The sequence below is a fragment of the Giraffa tippelskirchi genome, chromosome 5 (genome assembly GCF_054371585.1).
Source record: "Giraffa tippelskirchi isolate mGirTip1 chromosome 5, T2T-mGirTip1v1.2.pri, whole genome shotgun sequence".
Lineage (NCBI taxonomy): Eukaryota > Metazoa > Chordata > Mammalia > Artiodactyla > Giraffidae > Giraffa > Giraffa tippelskirchi.
This window is the reverse complement of record NC_137279.1, coordinates 154,989,785-155,013,697: the sequence shown is the minus strand read 5'-3', so window position 1 is coordinate 155,013,697 and position 23,913 is coordinate 154,989,785. Positions and strand designations below refer to the sequence as shown.

Genomic DNA, 23,913 nt, shown 5'->3' with positions numbered 1-23,913 from the left:
ATTAATTCCAGCATTTGCTTAAAATTGTGCCATATTTTATTTCAGTTCATATTTAGATCAGGACTTTTTATAAAGCTTTTTTCCAGCTAGCTTATTTTTTCTTCTTGGGAGAAGATTTATGAGTCTTATTTATTAATTTTTAATTTTCAGTTTTTACTCATTCTCTTTATTTTTTTGGAATCCATTCCATTCTTCATTTTGAAGTCTATTTTGAACTCATATTCTTATTTGGACTAGTGGCTTCAATTTTAGACTATGGCTTTCTTTTTTCCCTTGTGTTATTCTGATTTCTTGTTTTGTTTTCAAATTTTTGCAGCTTCAGAATTGTAGTATGTTTTGAGTTGCCTTCCATTCTCACCTTTATCCTGGCCTTTTCCTTTCAGGGGTCACCTGTACTCCATCTGCTATCTGGACAGGTCGTTCTCTAGACTGCAGAGCCATCAACTGGCTTGTAGTCAAGCTTTTCAGGATCCCGAATCCCCAATCCTTTCCTGGTTTACTCCTCATTTTGCCGGAACACATCATAAAGTTACTTCCGAGAAGAGATTCACAGGGTGTAAATTTTCTAAGTCATTGTGTTATTTAAAATTTATTTGTTTTGTTCTGATACTTTCTTGATTGGCTAATAGAATTTTAAACTGCAAATAATTTTCCATCAGTCATTACTAGATAGCTTTCTGTAATTCAGCGTTTTGAGATGAAACGTTTGTTTTAGTTAGGTTCTCATTGCTTTGGTGATTTTTTTCTTCTCTGGAAACTCTTCTTCTTTTCTCTTCTGCAATTGTTAAATGATATGTTTAGGAATGGATTTTTGTTTTCCATTCCTTTTCCTTGGAAGTTGCTAGATTTTTTTTTTTTTTCAGTTTAAAGACTTGTGTGTCATCAGTTCTGGGAAATTTTCTTATATTATTTCTTATATTATTTTCTCTTTAGTCTGTTTTTCTGGAAATGCTACTGGATGGTTATGAATCACTTGACCTTATTCTCCACCCCCCACCTTGGGGAGGAATTAATTATGCAAATGTGTTTAAATAAAAGAATGGTTGTCTTATTTAAGGAAGAACAATATGATCTATTTATTTGGTCGCTTAACTCAGTGAATCAGTTGAATTAAAGTGAGTCAAATCAATTATTGGACTGAATTACTTAGTCACTAGTCAGCTCAGTCAAAACACTTAGTCTAGTGATATGTGTATTTGAGACATACCCTGATTATGAAATTGCCTTTGGGTTTATTCTATGAGACAATGTTGTATCAGAAAGAGGTAGCATAAAAAAAGCTGGGAGGACTTTGCACCATTTAATACCATTAGATAATGAAGATGCCACAATGAATTGGTTTCTAGAAATCCTTAAGATACATTGTGGGATCAAGTGTGTGAAGAACCAAAATTCTGGTGAAAAACTCAGAGTCTGACAAACAAATTTACCAAACTACAAAATGGTCATACTCACCCATCTTTTTCCTAAGAGTCATTTAAGTTGTAAACTAAACAAGGAGGTTTTTCTGTTTGCTTGTCATGTACTACCAGTTCTCAGATACAACTTATAGGACGTGTTTCTAACTTAATATTTTATAATATTCTTTGTGATAAAGCTGTGATTTCTGTTTTAAACTAAAGCCTGTCAGAATCATAAGCAGCTCTGAAAGGGATTGTAGGAATTGTCCTTCAGTCTGATGAGGAAGCTGAGATCAAGAATAGTGACATCCCAAGTCCTACACCTAATTAATCAAAAGAGCCTCAACTGGCATCCAAGACTTCTGATGCCTAATTCAGGGCTTTTTGCCTCAGATTAATTTTCATATAGTGAACGGAACCCCAAATATGGGATAATAAAAAAGACTGGAACACCAAAAACCTTTAATGTTTCCTTATAAATCTAAGCTAAATATGTTTAAATTACACTCTCATTCGATTTCGTGACATAGTAGTAAAAATAATCTTATTTGTGGTATATTTCAAATTGGATCGAATTCATGGGAAAGTTTGTCTCTGAAGTCATCCCTATCATCTGCATATATCAAACTCTCTTTCAGTTACTGATAACTTGCTAATGTGAATATTGTGTGTGAGCTAAGTCACTTCAGTCGTGCCGACTCTGCGACAGGGGCTTCCAAAACCATATTGCAAAAATTTCTACTCTTCATTGGAAATAAATATGCAGTTCATTACCTATGCTATAATCATTCAGCTTTGTGGTATCATAGTAAAGATAAAGACTTTAGGAAATGAAAGGAAAAAGAACTGAGAGCACACACACACACACACACAAATGAAGAGTGTGATATTTGTGATGTTAGATCAGCTGTACATATTTAATTGGCATTGTAAGCTTTTTTTGTTTAGTTAAAAATTCATCTCATCTATGATACCTGTCCTGGTTTGTCATGTCATGAAGGAACATTGCCATTTTTTTGATTAAGCCATATATGAATGCATTGCATATGTTTTAACTCTGTAAAATAGCATGTATATAGGAATGAACCTATAACTTACAGTTTTACCTTCATGTTAGATGCTGATAGGCTTCCCTGGTGGCTCAGAGTTTAAAGCATCTGCCTGCAATGCAGGAGACCTGGGTTCAACCCTGTATTGGGAAGATCCCCTGAAGAAGGAAATGGCAACCCACTCCAGTATTCTTTCCTGGAGAATCCTATGGACAGAGGAGCCTGGTGGGCTTCAGGGTCCACAGGGTCGCAAAGAGTCGGACACCACTGAGCGACTTCACTTTCACTTTCACTTTTAGATGCTGATACTGATCCAGAGTATTATTATTGGATTACAATTTAAAGAATTCTTAATTTTAATCCTTTTCCTTTTATATTTTCCCGTAGATGGCTTGTGTATATGTCATTTTTTAAATGTGTGTGTGTACTGGTTTTAGATTTACTGTTTTTTAGGTGTACTTCTCTGAAGATGACTTGTCAAAAATTCTGTGTGGCTTTGTTACATTGGGGTAAGTTATTTGCTTTTAAAATGTCCATATATGAGGTAGAGATTTTATGCTTAGAGATGTTGTTTCATTTAATGGCTGACTAAATTTCCCATTTCCAGTTAGGAATTCTCTTGCCCTTGATTAAAAATGCAAACCAAACAAAAATGGAAGTGTGAAAATGAAAACTCTTCCCAACCTCCTGGAAACAATGTGATGGGTATCCTTCCAGAAACATACTCCCCTCCCCACACACACACTCATATCTCCAGTCACAAAAATAGAATTGGTCTGTCTATTCTGTATTTTTCTTTTTCCTGCTTAACAGTTTTTCAGTTTATTCTCATAACTTTTCTTGTTAGTGTTCATTAATATACTTATTTGTTTAATGATTGTTCATAACAATGAACTGTATGAATGTACCTTACATTATAAACTTATTTGAACAATTCCCATTGTTAGGCATTTCTTTTTCTGTAATAAATAATGCTACATTGAAATTCATATACATACATCTTTGTGTATTTGGGAGAGTATTTCTATAGATTAATTTCTGAAGAGGAATTTCTATGTTGAGTAGTAAACACAAGTTTGAATTTGATAGATACTGTGAAATCTCCTCCAAGCTCTTGCCTTTTGCAATCCAACATGAGTATATAAGTGGTAGCTCAGACAGTAAAGACTCTGCCTGCAATGCAGAGGTTTGATCCCTGGGTCACGAAGATCCCTGGAGAAAGGAATGGCTACCCATTCCAATATTCTTGCCTGGAGAATTCCATGGACAGAGGAGCCTGGTGGGCTACAGTCCATGGGGTCACAAAGAGTCAGACATGATTGATAAACTGATTGATTAACACACATTTGATTGCATTCCTGCCAAAGATACGCATTATCATTCCTTTACTTGGAAATAAGGTATAATGACATTTAAATATTTTGATTTTATTTAGCAAATGTAGCATTATTAAATTGCATATATATATATAAGACGATCATCAAAATTTGAATTCTCTGTATCTAGGACTGGTTTACTTGGTGATAATATTTAAAATAAATGGCTATCATATAGAATAACAGATTTATTCTAAAATGGAAAAGAAATGTCATTTAAATGGTATTCCCCATTATGATTCTGGTAAACAATGAAAAGATAATATTATAAGGGGATATTATCAAGGGATTGTGTATGCCTTGGGAATTCCCACCTTGACTACCACCAGAAGATTATGTTCAAAAATTAAATGTATACTAGTCTTCCTCCTACTTATTGCAGGAATATCCTGGAGAGAAAGCATTCTTTTACAATCTTGTGTTTTAACTTTCTGTGAAGCATAACAGGCTTTTGTTTGAAAGTAGTCACACAATGCCAGTAACTTTTGAGTATATAGATATAGTTTTCTCAGGTCCACTTATACTTGGATTTTTAAAAATAGTGAATACCATGGTACTGCATGGTCCAAGGTTAGTTGAATCTGCAGATGCAGAGGAGTTGTGTATACAGAGGAACTATGTATAGGGAGGGCCAACTACAAGTTATATGCAGATTTTCCACTGCTTAGAGGGTCTGTGCCCTGAACCCATGCATTGTACTATTCTCAATGGTTTCTTACAGCATTCTAGAAATATTTTGATTTTCTTTAAACTCAAATCATCTAATTTAGATTGTGTTCCAAGTCTTTGAAATTAAAGTCAGGCTGTCATTAACAAAACCCTTTTTTTTTTCCCTAGCAGCCATTACCTGTGTATCAACTGGTTCTGAGCATCTCTTTGGTTACTCTAGTCTTTAAAGATGCCCTGAGAAGCTTTCCTATGACTCTTTTTTTTTGAGATTAGTTTATTTTCCATTTTTTAACTTTACAATATTGTATTTGTTTTGCCATACATTGACATGAATCCACCATGGGTGTACATGTTTTCCCCTTCCAGAACCCCCCTTCCACCTTCCCTCCCCATCCCATCCCTCCGGGTCATCCCGGTGCACCAGCCGTGAGCATATTGCATGAGCATCCCGCTCATGCATTGAACCTGGACTGGCGATTCGTTTCACATGTGATAATTTACATGCTTCCATGCCATTCTCCCATATCCCGCCCTCGCCCTCTCCCATAGAGTCCATAATACTGTTCTATTTATCTGTGTCTCTTTTGATGTCTCGCATATAGGGTTATCTTTACCGATTGACTAAATACCAGATATATGTGTTAGTATACTGTATTGGTGTTTTTCTTTCTGGCTTACTTCACTCTGTATAATAGGCTCCTGTGACTCTTTTATCTTACACATACTATTGGTTGTCATTGTAGCCATCTATATAGCTACAGAAAATATCCAGGATAATTCCACGGTTACAGAATTCAGAAAAACTGGACCACAAGGAACTATCAAAGAAAGATAACATTTTCTCTTATATTCTCTAATTTTTATTAGGTTTCATGGTAATGTTTTACATTGGCTTTTCAAAAGGTTTGTGGTTTGGTCAAGTTTTGTGAATCAGAAGATGTCTGGGGCTTTAATGTATAACATATGACACTGTATCATATGATAACATAAACTTATGCCTTCAGATGTATATTCTGGACTCCTTGCCATTTAGGCTTCATTTTGGGGGAAAGAAATATCATTTGCAAAGGAAGCATGTAAACAAAATAGAATCATCTTTTAATTAAGCTGATTCAGTAGTTACCATGTGACATTCATTATTACATTCTAATTTTCAAATACTTTGAAGATTTTAGGCTAATTTCAGTTTAGTCAACTGAATCTTCCATGTGCAGCTAGAGAATATAATGTTTTTAATTAGTATTTATTGTTTTGTAAAATGAAAGAAACACCCTAATTTCTTTTTAGTGAGAAGTTCTAATTTCAAAAACACGTTAGAAGGATTGAGTCCAAAGGACCACAATTGCAGTGACGATTCACTTTTGATGATGTTATGATACCTAATTGTTCAGTGTGGGAAAAATAATGTTAGTTCATGTTAGTCATTTTTGCCTTAATTTTTATATCTGATACATATTTCTATTAATATTTATAGAAAGGTCTAGAAACCAAATTAAGAGTCATTACTTGTGTATTTGAATATTTTTACATGTATTACTTTTGTAATTTAGAATAGCACTTTTGTGAGTTGATTTTAAAAATTTCTGTTTTCTTACATTTTAACATTTAACCGTAATCCTTAAAAGGTCTTACTCTATAGACTCCATGCAAAATTCTTAGAATTCTCATTCCGCATTGCTTTGTATATGAGACGACACAATTGTTGGATGATTAGAATAACTTGTAAAAGAAAGAATTATGGAGAATTAATTATTTTATTTTCAAATAACTATTTAAAAAACAAGTATCACTTTTAAGGTTTTCTGGAAGGGTACAGGTTTATAAAATTGTTCTTAATTTTATGGGTGAGTGATACATTATCTTTAATCAGCAGTGAATGTTTCCTGTAAGAAGTCTGTCATTGTTCATCAATTATTGGAGGATACTAAGGACATATCGTACATGATATTGTATATCTGGAGAATCATGGGCATATTCAAGAAATCATCCAGCTGTTCTGATGTTGAAGATAAACCCTTTCTAAAATCACTCATTGAAAGTAGTATTAACATTTTGGCATTATTCTTCTTAAGAAATATTAAAACATCGCTTTAATATTTGCTTATATAATTGCACATCCAGATGCCATTATGCTGGAAGTCCGTTAGAGTAATTTATTTTTTTTGGAAAAGGAAATTGAAATGTTTAGCTGTAATTTACTTTCATTAAAATATAAATATGAGTCGTTAGATTAATGAGGAAAATGAACTGTAAATTTCCAAAAAGTGTTGCTAAAGAGTCAAGTTATCTCTATAAATAAATGTACCCTCTTAAGTATAACACATTATTCAATGGAAGCACAGAGTTATGCATTAGGCACTGGTTGACACTTAGAAAGTTTAATAATAACTATTGAGTACTACATCATTTAATCTTAGATACTTCCTATTGATATCTTAATAAAAAAGATTAATTGCTTGTTTCTGTGTCTTTTAAATGTCCTAACAGAATTTATTTATGTAATAACTGCGTTTAACTTGGCATATCCAATTACTCCCTGGAAATTTAAGTTGTCTTGCATGCCATCAAATACAACATATGACTTCGTCTTTCCTCCTGGAATCTCAAAGAACACTTCAAATTTGAATGGACGTTATGAAGCAGTTGTTGAAACTAAGCTTAATTCAAGTGGTACCTACTTATCTAACTTATCATCCAGAACAACTTTCCACTGTTGCTTTTGGAGCGAGGAAGATAAAAACTGCTCTGTATATGCAGACAACATTGAAGGGAAGGCATTTGTTACAACAGTGAATTCTTTAGTTTTTGAACAAACAGGTAAGTACTTTAATGTTCCAAGCATTAATTGTTACTTAACTATATTGAATAAAATATTTTCATTCTCTGAAACTTGTGTGAAATAGATGTCTCTGGATGTGATTCTGAACAAATATTACCATTTTATATTAGTAATAAAATTAGAATTATCATGAGACCAAACTAATAAGTCCCCAATTATTTTATGTCCCATGAAAATAAAAATGTAAATGAGGGAATTTTTTAAACTTAAAATATATTTTATAGTCTTCTAAATTTGCTTTAAAATAGAAAGGTTTATCTTATTTTTTTTAAATAGATAAAATATCAAATGGCAGAAAATCCTGTTGAATTAATTAAATTCTAAAGCAAGTAAGGAATCTCAGTAGACAATGCATATATTTTAAATAACTTTTTTTTGTTGTTTAAGTGTAATGCATACTGAATGTAGCTAGTATAATTAATAATTTTGCATCTGGAAATATAAACAACAAAATTATCACCAAGCCTTCTAGAAGAGCTAAATAGAACAGAGACAACTGACTTAGTCCCATAAACATCTATAATATGAAACTAAAGGTATACATTAATATAGTACTCCTATGTAGGGTTCATCAGAATTTCTCAACCTCAAAATTTTTGACATCATGGGCCAGGTAATTCTTGGCTATGTGGGACTGTTCTGTGCATTATACCAATGGGTCAGTGGTAAAGAATCCACCTGCAATGCAGGAGACACAGGAGCCATGGATTTGATCCCTGGGTTGGGAAGATTCCCTGGAGAAGGAAATGACAACCCACTCCAGGATTCTTGCCTGGAGAATCCCATGGACAGAGGAGCCTGGTGGGCTACAGTCCATAGACTATTGCAGAGTCGGACATGACTGAGCTGCTAAGCTCAAGCACAGGATGTTTAGAAGCATCCTTGGCTTCTACCCAGTTGATGCCTGTAACACTCACTGTGTAGTTATGATAATCAAAACGGATCTCCAAACTTTTCCACATGTCCCTTGGAGTGCCAAAGCACCGCTGATTAGAATGGAAGAAATACTTAGTTGTTGAGATCAGGTTAGGAGTAAGGATAAAGCATAACTGTGCAATAAAATCAGAGTTTTAAAACAAGTTAGAAGTAATACTTCCTAGTGTCTCTGTATTTAGGCATTTAATTTTAAATGAAGCACTTTTTTAATTTGTAAGGAAGCTTAATTTCGCCATTCCAATGATTGTTGGATATATTAAGAATGTACTTAAAATGTGAAGGTCCTTGTGACTAGCCTTGAAATGATCAAAAAATGTTAACATTTTTTTCAGTTATCAAGTGAAATGATTATGATGCTGCAGATTTTAATTTTATATATAGATAAGGGCTAGTAACTAGTTAGTTTACTGAGTTTAACTTTGTATAACTAAAGTTACTAGGTTAAGTGGTGGTTACTGAGGATTTCCATGTAACTTTCAGCCACATGGGCTATTTACTTCACAAGGCTCAATCTATGCAAAGTCACTACTAGCTAGAAATTTTCAAAATGGGGAAATATGTTAGTATTGCTGAAGATACTTTTGGTGTTGTATTAAATTAGTCATAATTTTTAGCTGTTGCTGTACCTGCTTTCTAAATTACAAATTACCAATAGTTTATAAGGTGAATTTTTCAGTATACAGTGAAATATACTCTCATTATTTGTATGTGGGGCCTATAATATTACAATAATAAAAATTTAAGATATGCATCATATTGGTGATTCCAGTGTGAATCACCATGCTTTACTGCTAAAGTAGACACAGAAATGCTGCACTAAATTTGCTGTGCTTTGATAGTTCATGTTCTCTTGTCTCTTGGAAAGTGGGGATGAACTGAACTAGGTGAGTTTTGGGGTCTTCTGTCTTACATAAGTGGTTCAAGATTTAAAAAAATTTGAGAAACAATAATTGAATTTAATTCTCTTACTTTATGAAGAAGGAAACTGAAGGCCAAAGGGACTAAATGGGCACAGAGATATGACCAATTAGAGCTTGTTCTTTTTCTCTCAGAATGGACAGTGGTAGTTGTATCAGAACACTGGTAAATTTAATTTAGCCCTTCCCTTTCATTGGGCTGTTCAGAATGTTTTTTTCAGATTTAATTTAGTTTATTTTTAATTCAGGTGCAAACTGGAACATACAGTGCTGGATGAAAGAGGACTTGAAATTATTCATCTGTTATATTGAGTCATTATTTAAGAATCCTTTCAAGAGTTATGACCTTAAGGTCCATCTTTTATATGTTCTGTAAGTACCAAATAAATAAATTTGGACATTCCCGTGATACAGTTTTTTTTCTGAAATACAAGAGCTTCCATATACAGAAGTAGATTACGAAAGCTCTCCTATCCCTATATTTCCTTTTATATCAGTGTACATTTCTGTATTTTTTTGTATGACTTTTTCCTCCATTAGGTTTTCTCCTTTTTCCTCATATTGGTTCAGGTAGCAAGACATTGTAGATATGGATGGGCATATATTTGCAAAGAAGTGTAAACTCAATTCGGGAGTCTTAGGTATTTGACTGAAGAAAGGGGGAAAGTTTATCTTTATTTTTCTGGTAGATTTTTCTCTCGTATTTGATCTTTTTATTGTTTTTAAAATGTATGTGCTTAATATATGTTTGTGCTAGGTAGACAGCCACAACAGTGGTTTCGAACAGCCATACTTACAATTCTTACAGTAAATAGGTCATTCAAGTTTTTCTAATAATTCCAGTGATAATGCTTACCACTCCTATTTGAATTAAAATAAAATTATTTGGCTGTGCTGCATGGCATGTTGGATCTTAGTTCCATGACCAGGGACTGAACCTTCAGCCCATGCAGTGGAAGCATGGAGTCTTAACCACTGGACATCCAGGGAAGTCCTTGAATTTTAACTCTTTAAAATTCTTTCTCATTTGTTGTTACTCACCTCCCTCAGTTCTGCTGTTATTGAGGTGCTATAAATAAGGGGTAAATTGGGACCTCCCTGGTGGTCCAGTAGTTAAGACTCTGCGCTCCCAGTGCAGGCAGCATGGGTTCGAGCCCTGATCATAGAACAGAATGGTGCATCCTAAAAAAAAAAAAAAAATTAAAGGGCAATGTGCTAGAAACTGTCCATATGAAGATGAATAGAGACAGAAAGCAGAATGATGGCTGCCAGGGACTAAAGGAGGGGAAGTGAAGAATTCTTGTTTAAATGGGTATAGAGTTTCAGTTTGGGAAGATGACAAAAATTCTGAAGTGGAATGGAAAGGATGGTTACCCAACAGTGTGAATGTACTTAGTGTCACTGAATTTTGTACACTTAAAATGGTATATGTTGTGTGCATTTTACCGCAGTAAAATAATTTAAAGAACACAGATGTCAAAAAAAGGATGCATTCAGACACTTTACTAAATGTGTGTTTTACTTCAACTTTTTAAAATAACTGGAATGGTTGACTTATATATTTCTTCTCACTATTTTGCCATGTGTTTCTTATGTATTTTTACTCTATTGTTGGGTAGATCTATGTTCATAACTGTTACATCTTCTTGATGTACTTTCCCATTAACCTTACACAACATTATTCTTTGTTTTGCCTCATGCTTTTAATTTTGAAAATGTATTTTGTCTTATATTTTAAAAAAGAATAGTTATAGTCTCTGCCCTTGAGCCATTCATAGGTTAGTGATTTGGACAGATATGTACAAATATGTCTCAAAATAGGGTTTGAGTTTTAGTGATTACTGATGTGGGAGCACAAGACTGATGTGAGAGCCTCAGGTGGGGAAGTCTAGTGTACTGGTGGGAAAAGAGAGGGGTGAAGGTTTCTTTAGGAAGCAGACAGCTGAGTTGAGATTTCAAGGATGAACGAGCTAATAACCAAAATATGAAAAATTTCTGGTGTAAAGGTAAATAAGACAAATTTTAGAAGAAGCAAAGCTACTATCTTCCTTATTTTTCTACTGATTATCAGACTGTAATTAATATTTACAACTTAACATTAAACTGCTGGACTGATTTTTTCTTTTGGCCCTGCCACGTGGCTTGCAGGATCTTAGTTCCCTGCCCAGGGATCAGACCAGCGCCCTCTGCAGTGGAAGTGCTGGTCTCTAATCACTGGACCGCCAGGGGATTCCCTGAACTAATTTTTAAAGTCACCCCAGGAGTAGAACAGATAAGAGTCCCCCTGCTGTCTCATCTGGACATTGAGTGTGATAATTTTCACCTCTGATGCTGGTCACTAGATAAGTCCAGAAGTCCCTGCAAACGCCTGCTGCTTTAATGAGTGCAGTTCTCATTAGGGCCAGTGACTTGAATGGAAGTATCTGATTGGTGAGAATGTGCTGTATCTATCTGCCAGTGTTTCAGTCTAACAGAAGAGCAGCTTTTCCAGGCAGATGCTGGGGGCAGCTAGTAGATAAATGTCCACAACAGAAATGTTCAGTTCAGTTCAGTTCATTTCAGTCACTCAGTTGTGTCCGACTCTTTGCGACCCCATGGATCATAGCACTCCAGGCCTCCCTGTCCATCACCAACTCCCGGAGTTTATTCAAACTCATGTCCATCAAGTCGGTGATGCCATCCAGCCATCTCATCCTCTGTCGTCCCCTTCTCCTCCTGCCCCCAATCCTTCCCAGCATTAGGGTCTTTTCCAATGAGTCAACTGTTTGCATGAGGTAGCCAAAGTATTGGAGTTTCAGCTTCAACATCAGTCCTTCCAATGAACACTCAGGACTGACCTCCTTTAGGATGGACTGGTTGGATCTCCTTGCAGTCCAAGGGACTCTCAAGAGTCTTCTCCAACACCATAGTTCAAAAGCATCAACTCTTCAGCGCTCAGCTTTCTTCACCATCCAACTGTCACATCCATACATGACTACTGGAAAAACCATAGCCTTGACTAGATAGACCTTTGTTGGCAAAGTAATGTCTCTGCTTTTTAATATGCTATCTAGGTTGATCATAACTTTCCTTCTAAGGAGTAAGTGTCTTTTAATTTTATTGCTGCAATCACCATCAGCAGTGATTTTGGAGCCCCCCAAAGTAAAGTCTGACACTGTTTCCACTGTTTTCCCATCTATTTCCCATGAAGTGATGGGACCAGATACCATGATCTTAGTTTTCTGAATTTTGAGCTTTAAGCCAGCTTTTTCACTCTCCTCTCTCACTTTCATCAAGAGGCTTTTTAGTTCCTCTTGACTTTCTGCCATAAGGGTGGTGTCATCTGCACATCTGAGGTTATTGATATTTTTCCTGGCAAACAGAAATAACTGGGCTGCAAATCTCAAGAGGCCCAAGAAGCCTAGCTGAGTAGTGAAATGGGGAAGGTGGAGGAGTAATGGGCAATGCATAGCCAAAGGAGAACATCTAAAGGATGGGAAAGAATGAGCTTGCTTCTAGTTTATAGAAAATGACCCAGCAGAGAGAGAAAAATTGAAGATATTGTAGAAGGGGATGCATTGAATATTTGTGACAGTGAGTGAATAGTTGAATAGGCAAGTTCAAGAAAAGAGCACAGATGAAGGGTTGGTCTTAAAGCAAATGAGACTCACCGCTACTTCTGGATCTTGAGTGAAGAAAGGAAGCACTGTGCTTTATGAGGATATATTTGACCTCTGGTGCATAAAGTTTCCTGCTTTATTTAACCAAAACATATTTTAGCTCAGAGAAACTAATTCTTTTGCAATGAAGTACATTTTTGTCATGATCTGAATACTTTGGTGGTCATCAAAGTCTCACTAGGTGCCATTCCAGAGAATTTCAAACATTATCAGTGAGGTAGGGTAATATGCCCAGTTTGACAGCTCTATGACCATGTGTAAGGATTTACATTTTATAATGTGTAGGCCATAGTTATGTCTGGAGGACTGCATTTTATGAGAAAGATATTATATATGAATATATCAGAGCATTTCAAAATTGCATAGTAAATTAGTGATAGCTGAGAATTTGAACTTTAGTCAGCTAAGTGGTCATTGGTCTGTTCATCTAAATGGACCCAGAAAAATGAGAAAATTATAATATTAAATAGATTTTTCAACTTGCTCATATGATGAATTTAGTAGATTCTTTCAACCTTCTTTTATTTTGAACTCGGGTTTCTAAAAATATCAATATAGGAAAACCTGTCCTAATTGCATACCATTTGAGAAATGTCTTGGATTTTTTTTCTTTCCACTTATTAAAAGAAATAATTTTTATTATTTTTGGCCATACCATGTGGTGTGTGGGATCTTTATTTACCAGCTGAGGATTGAACCCTGGTCCCTGCAGTGGATGTGTGGAGTCTTATTAAACATTGGACTGCCAGGGAATTCCCATTTGCCACTTTATTTGTACTCTTCACTGTATAATTTGGTTAATATGTCCATTTTACCAACTCTCACATGCTGTTTCTGTCTTGAATGCTATTTTTGTGTACATCTTTGGGCAATATATCTCCAAATAATTTAAATAAGACTCTTCAGCTCAGGAGGAACAACTGGCCAATATAACAGATGAAACCTCTATGGAATAGGAAATCTATAATGATGATTACTATAGAAAAGTTTTTCATCAAAATCACCTCCCCAAGGCATTAGAAATAAGTATATATTTAAAGGGAACTAAAATCTATTTTTTAAAAGGAATTTAAGCCTTGTAAATATGTCCCCGGAGAAGGCAATGGCACCCCACTCCAGTACTCTTGCCTGGAAAATCCCATGGATGGAGGAGCCTGGTAGGCTGCGGTCCATGGGGTCGCTGGGAGTCGGACACGACTGAGCAACTTCACTTTCACTTTTCCCTTTCATGCACTGGAGAAGGAAATGGCAACCCATTCCAGTATTCTTGCCTGGAGAATCCTAGGGACGGCGGAGCCTGGTGAGCTGCCGTCTATGGGGTCGCACAGAGTCGGACACGACTGAAGCGACTTAGCAGCAGCAGCAGCAGCAGCAGCAGCAGCAGCAAATATGTCCCTTAAGGGAAAGCATTGTTTGAACTCAGATATTAATGTTTGTCGGAGAATCCAAAGAAGAGCTACCACAGATATTTGCTATTTTGAAATTTTCTCTTAAACCTAGGAAAGCAATCCTCTTCTTCCTTTGTGAAGTGCCTATGAGTCCATCAGACACTGAACTGAGTATAGGGGACAGTGTTAAGCAATTCAGACTCAACCCTTGCCCTCTTGGACCTAATAGTAAAGATAAAGAACATAAAGTTTGAAAATACTGTGATGTAATACATATGGCGACTTGCAGAAACATATGCTAGGAGTATCTGTTTAGATTATAAGGGGAGAGAAGAATGAACCAGGGAGAGTGAAGAGCATTTGCAAAAAAAAAAAAAAAAAACATAGTCAAATAAAGACACTTGAGAACTTGAAATTCCCAAATGTGTGATTGGGAAGCTGGGGAATGATGAGAAATCAAGGTGGATAAGTAAGCAAAGGTCATGAGGGAGTTTGGACTTTTGTAACTGCTAATACCTAGTTTACTTTTTCTCTTCAGAATCACTCTTGTCAGCATTCTTGGTGATTTCAGCACCCACCTGGATGGTCTTCAATTTCTTGAAAGCTTTATTTTGACTCTTCTTGTTTTCACCACATCTAGTTCACCCATTCTCATGGATCTTGCCACTGCTGATAAGCTGGATCTTTTTTATAATTTCAGTTTCAAGAATCCTACTCTTTGACCCTCTCTCCCCCAAACCCCTCATATTAGGCCTACTCCCTTTATTACCTCAGGCTCCTTCAGTCTAAGCCAAAGTGTTTCTGCTATAATTCTCTCACAAGATCACACAGCTGCCTGGGAATCTTACTCGGGTTCACTCCATTAGATAAAAGCCCATAGATCTCTTAGAAATAAGCTCTTTCCTGCCTTCCCTTTAATTTTTGCTCAGAAGCCATTTCTTAGTTTTAACATTGTTTGCCCACTGGAGAGACTGAGAATTTCACAACTCTCAAGTACTGTTAATAGTTCTTTTGTCTAACAGCCCTTTCTCAAGGAATATCTCTCCTCTTGCAGCAAGAAGGAAAAAGAGGCACTTTCAACACTTGTTTGGAAATTGCCTGGAGAGAGATCACCAGTTCAGTAGGCGCCTTCTATTCTGTCCACGGAACTGCAGATGTGTTACGTAGCTTTCGGCCACAACATAAAGAAGATCCCATTTCCTCCAGTCTCCAATCACATATTCCCCACTTCCTTTCATGTCCTCACTGGCAGTGTCCTTAAAATGTAGATTTCTGCCAACAGTCTATCCAAGGTATTTCGGGCTTTCTCCACATGCTTCTCCAAATACTTCCAACCTCTGTCCATCACCTAGTTTGAAAACCTCACCAATTTTAGGTATTATAGCAGCACCCCACTTCCAGGTACTGGTATCTTCCTTGGCTATCTATGCCATATAATAAATTACCCCAAATTTAGTGGCCTAAGACAAAAATCATTCATCATTTCATAGCTTCCATGGGTCTGGAACCCAGCTGCAACATCTGGAGACATCTGCCTCAATGTGTTTCACAAGGATGCCATGCAGATGTCAGCTAGGACTGCAGTTATTTTAAGGTTCAATTTTAGGAGGATCTGTTTGCAAGCTCACTCCCTCGGCTTCCAAGTTCCTCATGGACCACTGGTCAGAAAGCCTCTGTCTCTCCCTGGCTTTGACAGGAGGCCTCCCTCTCCATCACAGTATGGCAGCTGGCTTCCCTTAGAGCCTGAGAGACTCACTGATGATCTTGCTTTTGGTTTTCACTGGGAAAACAGGAGGGGGGGTGCGAGTTCACGTTTTTGCTTTTCTCACCAAAATCTAACAGCCTGCTGATGTCTGTGCCTGTGCAGTTTTCCTTGTCATCTTTAACTGCTAATGTGTTCCAATATAAAATGAACCCTTTCTTCTGTGTTTTGAGTCCCCATCCCCTGTTGTCACTCAAGGAATTTGTTCTTGCAGTTATTTCCTCTCGTTCATGCATCGAGTTTTTCTCTCAGCCAATACATATGCTGCAATAACTCTCATTTACTTTTGAATTTATGTTTTAATTGGAGTATGATTACTTTACAATGTTTTGTTAGTTTCTGCTGTACAGCAACGTGAATAAGCTCTAATTATAAATATACTCCCTCCCTCTTAAGCCTCCCTCCCACCTCCCCATCTAAACCCATTAGATCATAACAGAACACCGATCTGAGCTCCCTGCTATATAGCAGCTTCACACTAGCTATCTCTTTTACACATGATAGTGTATTTATGTCAATGCTGCTCTCTCAGTTCATCCCACCCTCTCCTTCCCCTTCTGTGTCCACAAGTCCATTTTCTATGTCTGTCTCTATTCCTGCCCTACAAATAGGTTCATCAGTACCATTTTTCTAGATTCCATATATATACATTAATATACAATATTTATTTTTCTGTCTCTGACATACTTCACTCTGTATGACAGGCTCTAGCTTCATCCACATCATTACAAATGACTCAATTTCACTCCTTTTTATGGCTGAGCAACATTCAATTATATACATACATACATATATATATATATATATATATATATATATACCAAATCAATAACTCCCATTTAAAACATAGATTTCCATGATCACAAATTTCCACCAAGTAATTACCCAGTTTTGCTACTGTCTTTAAAGAAAACCAAGCTTTGAACTATGTGAATACAATCTTCAGAAGTTAATATGAAAAGGTCAACAAAAGTGGCTTCTGGACATGAGGGAATAATATATTCTGGAATCACTCTTCTATTATAAACAATTAGAAAATCTGATAAAAGAAGAAACACCTATTTTCAGATATTGGACAAAGTCAAAACAGAACAGTGATTTCTGAGAAGGAAACAAAGCGAGTTCTATATTATTAAGGTTTTCTGAGATGGAGGCAACTTCCAGGACATGGTACAAGGTAGGGGAACTCAAACAGAACCCTACAATATTGCTGAACTGAGGAGAAAAGAGAGACGAGTTCAGAGTAAAATGGGGCTTGATTAATGGAACAGAATACTCAAAGCAGAGAGGTACAGAGGAATTAGCATTCAGTTCAGTTCATTTCAGTCGCTCAGTCGAGTCAGACTCTTTGCAACCCCATGGACTGCAGCACACCAGGCCTCCCTGTCCATCACCAACTCCCGGAGTTTATTCAAACTCATGTCCATCGAGTCGGTGATGCCATCCAACCATCTCATCCTCTGTCGTCCCCTTCTCTTCCTGCCTTCAATCTTTCCCAGCATCAGAGTCTTTTCAAATGAGTCAGTTCTTCACATTAGGTAGCCTAAGTATTGGAGTTTCAGCTTCAATATCAGTCCTTCCAATGAAGATTCAGGACTGATTTCTTTTAGGATGGACTGGTTGGATCTTCTTGCAGTCCAAGGGGCTCTCCAGAGTCTTCTCCAACACCACAGTTCAAAAGCTTCAGTTCTTCAGCACTCAGCTTTCTTTATAGTCCAACTCTCATCCATACATGACCACTGGAAAATCATCCATACAAAACCACAATCTAGCCTCGACTAGACAGACCTTTGTTGGCAAAGTAATGTCTCTTCTTTTTAATATGCTGTCTAGGTTGGTCATAACCTTTCTTCCAAGGAGTAAGCATCTTTTAACTTCATGGCTGCAGTCACCATCTGCAGTAATTTTGGAGCCTAAAAAAATAAAGTCTATCACTGTTTCCACTGTTTCCCCATCTATTTGCCATGAAGTGATGGGACCAGATGCCATGATCTTAATTTTCTGAATATTGAGGTTTAAGCCAACTTTTTCACTCTCCTCTTTCACTTTCATCAAGAGGCTCTTTAGTTCTTCTTCACTTTCTGCCATAAGGGTGGTGTCATCTGCATATATGAGGTTATGATATTTCTCCTGGCAATCTTGATTCCAGCTTGTGCTTCATCTAGCCCAGCCTTTCTCATGATGTACTCTGAATGTAAGTTAAATAAGCAGGGTGACAGTATACAGCCTTGATGTACTCCTTTTCCTATTTGGAACCAGTCTGTTGTTCCATGTCCAGTTCTAATTGTTGCTAGATACAGATTTCTCAAGAGGCAGGTCAGGTGGTCTGGTATACTGGTAGTTACCAGTAGGGAATACAAAATGTTTTTGGCCTATAGCTGGGATAGAAAATCTTTTTTCTTAAAAGTGAAGATAATGAATATTTTAGGCTTTTCTCTCCATTCTCGCTGTATCACAACCTTGTAGTTATAGTTACTACGTAAATGAGCATGACTGTGTTTATGGACATTGAAATGTGAATTTTATATAATTTCCATGATCGTGGGATATTCTTCTTTCTTTTTTTTAAACCAGTAGATAATGTAAGAAACGCTTCTTAGCTCACAGGCTGTACAAAAGCGATTGTGTTTGGCTTGTGGGATACAGTTTCCTCACCCCTGAGTTTCATGATGGGGTTATCTGTTGGAGTGATTTGGGAAATTACTGTGTGGAGATTTTTTTAAAAACCCTACAAATTATGAAATACTATGATATATATTGTATAGTACATGTACTCTATAATACATAATCATTTATATATCATTATTATGAATATATACTATGCATATTTGTGTGTATACTGAAATTATAAAGTAAATGAAAATGAGATTGATTAAATAGAACACAGCAGTGAAGTGGTAGAGAAACCACAGAATTAATCTCTTTAGGAATCAGCCCTATTCTACAAATATCCACTGTATTTAGAAAAAAATGGCATTGGTGAGACCATCTAAACTAAGAGTATAATTCTAACTTTTCTTTTTGTCTTAAAAAAGGAAAAAATCACCAGAATGTCCTCTTAAAAATTATTAGTGGAGAATATGTTTTCTGTTCAGTTCTTTTTTGCCTTAAAATTTGGAAGTTTTTCAGTCAAAGCCTAATACAAGCTGCAGGCATATTTCTGATATAAAATACTGTAATTTATTTAATTTGTTCCATACTCTGTTGATAAAAGCTTTTATTTTAATATTTGAAAAACACATAAAAGCCATGGTGTGATATTTTTAAAAATCACATTTTATTGGAATATGTAACCAATATCTTAATCAAATACACTGCATTTCTCTAATAATTAATGATGTTGAGCATCTTTTCATGTATTTTTTGGCCATCTGTATATCTTCATTGGAGAAATATCTGTTTAGATCTTCTGCCCATTTTTTGATTGACCCTTTTGTTATCTTTTTATCTTTCATAGTATCTTTTGAAGAACAGAAGTTTTTAATATTGATAAAAATCCAATTATCAATTTGTCATTTTGTGACTCATGCTTTTGTGTTGCATCTAAGAAATTATTATTTAAAACAAGGTCACAAATTTTTTCCCACATTTTCTTCTGATTCAGAGCTTTAAATTCTGCATTTAGATTAATGATCTATTTTGAATTAATTTTTGAATCTTATGTGAGGTGTGGATTAAAGTTGAATTTTTGTGTGGAGGAGGTCGTATAGATATCCCACTGTTTCAGCACAATTTATTGAAAAGATTACTCTTTCTCCACAGAATTGCTTTTGTACCTTTGTAGAAAGTTGATTGTCCATATAGGTGTTGGTTTCTTCTGTTCCATTACTCTATTTTTTTCTCTTTACATTCATACTCCTTTGGCTTGATTATTGTAGCTTATTAGCTGAAGAAAATGGCAACCCACTCCAGTATTCTTGCCTGGAAAATCCCGTGGACGGAGGAGCCTGGTAGGCTACAGTCAGTCTGTGGGGTCGCAAAGAGTCGGACACGACTGAGCGACTTCACTTTCACTTTCACCTTGTTTTATTATTTTAGCAGTGGCTTTAGGATTTAGAATATAGGTCTTTAACTTAATATAGTCGAACTGATGTTATACCTCCAACTGACAATTCACCACTACATGTATAGTGGAAGAAATTTACAGCTGTATATGTACATATCTCCCCTTTCCCCAAGTTTGGTATTAATGTCATACATTTTATTTCTACCTATGTTATAAACCCCACACTTTATGGTTATCATTTTTGCTTTAATTAGTCAATAAATATTTATCCTTTAAGTTAAATTTCATTTCTTTGTGTGGAACCAAACTTCTATTTACTATCATTTTCTTTTTGTCTGAAGGACTTCCTTCAGCTTTTTTTTTCTAAAGGAAGTTTTTGCAAGTATGATTGATGATAAATTCTTTCCATTTTGGTGTGTCTGTAAAAAGCCTTTATTACATGTTTATTTTGAAAGATATTTTTATTGAATATAGGATTTAAAAATCACAATTTTTCTTTCATTACTTCACTGTTGCCTCATTGTCTTCTTGCTTATATTATTTCTAACTTGCTTTATTGATTCTAACTTATATTGTTTGCTAACTTGCTTTAACCTTTATCTTTGTGTCTCTGCTATAATGAAGCTTTTTTCCGCCAGATGCTCTTTAAGCTGGGTGTGCAGAACAGTTTACCTCAATTTGGATTTTGTGTCCTACATTTTAAACCTATCTAGTGCTTTCACATCTATGTTAATACTTAGCTCTTCTTTTCTCATATAGGCTTGACGTGTTAGAAGAGTCACCTCTGCTCCCCCAGAAAGGCAGTTTTCAGATTGTTCAGTGCAACTGCAGTGTTCTTGAATGTTGTGAATGTCGTGTGCCTGTGCCAACAGCCAAACTCAATTACACCCTTCTTATGTATTTGAAAATCACATCTGGTGGAGTAATTTTTCACTCACCTCCAATGTCAGCTCAGCCCATTAATGTTGGTAAGTTGTGCCTAAGAAAGATAAAATCTTTAAACATCAGTCATACAAATAGGTTGAAAATTGTTTACAAGATGTTTCATTAGCTTATCTCGTTTTGACCAACATTGTAAGGATGGTAAATATAGTCCTAGAGGGTATTGAAAGCAGCTTCTAGAATGATTTAACAGTATAGATATTTCTGCAATTGTAACAAATTCATTTTGAAAACAGTTTGATTTCTTTAAATCCTAGGTCAGTCTAATGGCTGTATTTTGTTTGGTTATTACTTTTTCACATCTCAGATAACTATTTCTGAAAATAATTAAAAGCTCCTTTTTACCTGACTTTATGCCTTCAATAAATATTTTTTAGAGACTCGTGGGTATCAGTCACTGATCTAGGAGCTGGGGGAAACAATGGTGAGTGAGACAAAGTTCCTGCCTCACAGAGCAGGGGCAGACAATATTGGGCAGAGAGAAACAATAAAAACATAAGCAAACTAATTGGCTATACAAATCTGATTAGAAGAAAAACTTATATAATAGACAAATGTCCACATTATTAGTGCAAATATTCCCCAGATTTCTTTGATCAACTTGAATATATAATAATAAATATTCAGTGTATTCAGTTACATTATTCAGTGTGAATAATATAGATGAATGTTAAATTATTAATTTATTAACTCAGTTTTGTGTGTATGTGTTAAATTATATGTTACATATGATACATAATTTAATAGTGTTACTGTTTTACATTTCCTGAAATAATTATTGCAAATTCTTTATGTACTTCTCTGCATCATTGTTTTTGCCATCACTGGAACCACTTTTTCAGATATCTGACACCATATTCCTTACAACTTCATCCTCACTTCTTTTTAAGTACTAAGGGTATAGCATTTTTTGAATCTACATATGATATCATATTTAACATTAGGACTTTTAAATAACTTGTCCTTTAGGGATATATTTGTGATTTCCATGTGATTACTATGATATTCAAGCAATTCAGTCATGATGTTATACCATAGGGAAAAAACAAAAAATCTATAAGATTTCATCATCTTCTCTTTTTAAAAACCCAGTTCTATCAGGTGTTTTTTTAGAAGTATTTAGAGCCAGCATTGAATTAAATTGTTTTTAAAAATAAAGTAGTTAAGACAAGGTGCTGTGATAGACTTTACAAGAAACTTTTAAAAATGTGTCTTATTTCAGATAATTTTGGGAAAAAAAATCTTTTTTTTTGTATTTGGGTATATGTGATTAAGATCTCAAAATTGAAAGAAATAAAATAAGACAAGTTGTACGATAGAGAATGTGAGGTGTAGGGTCTATTATTTCAGCTATGAAAGTCCTCTTTTAGGAAATAGCATTTAAACTGAAAGAAAAAGAGATAACTATGCAAAAATCCAGAACAAAAGGTGCTCTGAGCAGGAAGAACAGCACTCGCAAAATTCCTGGGGATAGAATGAGCTCAGAATTTAGAAGAACCAAAGACAAGAGCCTTTTGCTTAGAGTAAATAAGGTAGGAGGACATTTAGAGATGTGGTTAGAGTCATCTGCATCCAGGTCATACCACAGCCTATGGTTACAAAGATTGGATATTCTAACTGTTGTGGAAGCTTTTGTACCAGGAGAGTGATGTGATCAGACGTGTGTGTTTGTGTGTGTGTGGGCACACGCAAGCACACATGCATGCTCATGCACGTGTTTAAAATGTATGCTATATTGAAGAAGTAAATTGATGGGGAAGGGAAAAAGGATACTTGCAAGAATGGAAGCAGAGGAGTCAGATAGGCAGCTACTAGAGTTGTCCAGTTGGCTTAGGGTTGTTGCGGTGGAGAAGTAAAGAAATGATCAGGCTTGGAATCTATTAGGAGATGGTGCTTCCCTCATACTCAGTTGGTAAAGAATCCGCCTGCAATGCAGGAGACCCCAGTTCAATTACTGGGTTGGGAAGATCCACTGGACAAGGGATAGGCTACCCACTCCAGTATTCTTGGGCTTCCCTTGTGGCTCAGCTGGTTAAGAATCCGCCTGCAATGTGGGAGATCTGGGTTCAGTCCCTGGGTTGGGAAGATCCCCTGGAGAAGGGAAAGGCTAGCCACTCCAGTATTCTGGCCTGGAGAACTCCATGGACTGTATAATCCATGAGGTTGCAAAGAGTTGGACACGACTGAGCGACTTTCACTTTCACTTTTCAGGAGATGGTGCAGACTGAACATTCTAGTGCATTGAGTATGGAGTATGAAGGACAGGGAGGAGTCAAGGATGACACTTAGACTTGGACCTGGTTAGTAGCAGAATAGTGTTACCAAAGGGGGATATTGGAGATAATTAGGTGTGTGACAAATTATATTTGAGATGCTTATTAGAAATCAAAGAGACATTGAGTAGGTAGTTAGATATATGATTCTAGAGTTCAGGGCAGATATATATTTGGGAGTCTCTAGCATCAGATGTTTATGGGATTGTATGAGGTCATGCATTTAGAGTCCAGTGAGAGAAAGACTGAGTGGCAATCAGAGAGAAGAGGAGTAAAGGAATGTGGTGGCTGGAAACCAGGTGGACAAAGTATTTCTACTTGTCCGCTACTCACAGAATAAGCAGTTGGCACACTGCTGAGAGATGGAGCAAAATGAATCAGATAGTTGACATTGGATTCAGCAAAGAGTAGTAACCTTGGTAAGAGTAGTTTCAGTGGACTAGCAAGAAGGAAGACATGATCAGAATAGGTTGGTTAGGAAAATGGGATGCAAAATCGAGAGTGAGTAATGCCAGCTCTTTGGAGGAATTTTCCCCTGAAAGAAGCCAGTATGTGTGGTCTGGGACTGAGTACTTAGGGGAGGCAGGGAAAAATTTATTTATTAGATTTCTAATACAAAGGCATATATGTATGCATATAAGAAATGTAAAATAGTTTATAAGTTTATGATTTCACTTCTGTATGGTATCTGTCCTGT

The 23,913-nt window shown here is 36.0% G+C and overlaps 1 protein-coding gene across 3 annotated transcripts in view; it reads left to right on the top strand.

Moving 5' to 3' along the window:
• Positions 1-23,913, top strand: part of LEPR (leptin receptor) — an 84,461-nt gene that overhangs the window by 17,967 nt on the left and 42,581 nt on the right. For 2 of the 3 annotated variants that reach the window (XM_081485758.1, XM_081485756.1), the window contains exons 3-6: positions 2,903-2,958; positions 6,982-7,311; positions 9,435-9,558; positions 20,761-20,969. In XM_081485758.1, the coding sequence (XP_081341884.1) occupies positions 2,919-2,958; positions 6,982-7,311; positions 9,435-9,558; positions 20,761-20,969 (703 nt within the window). In that variant the 5' untranslated portion in view covers positions 2,903-2,918. Of the gene's footprint in view, positions 1-2,886; positions 2,959-6,981; positions 7,312-9,434; positions 9,559-20,760; positions 20,970-23,913 lie in introns of all 3 variants that reach the window. The other variant, XM_081485755.1, reaches the window with a different exon arrangement.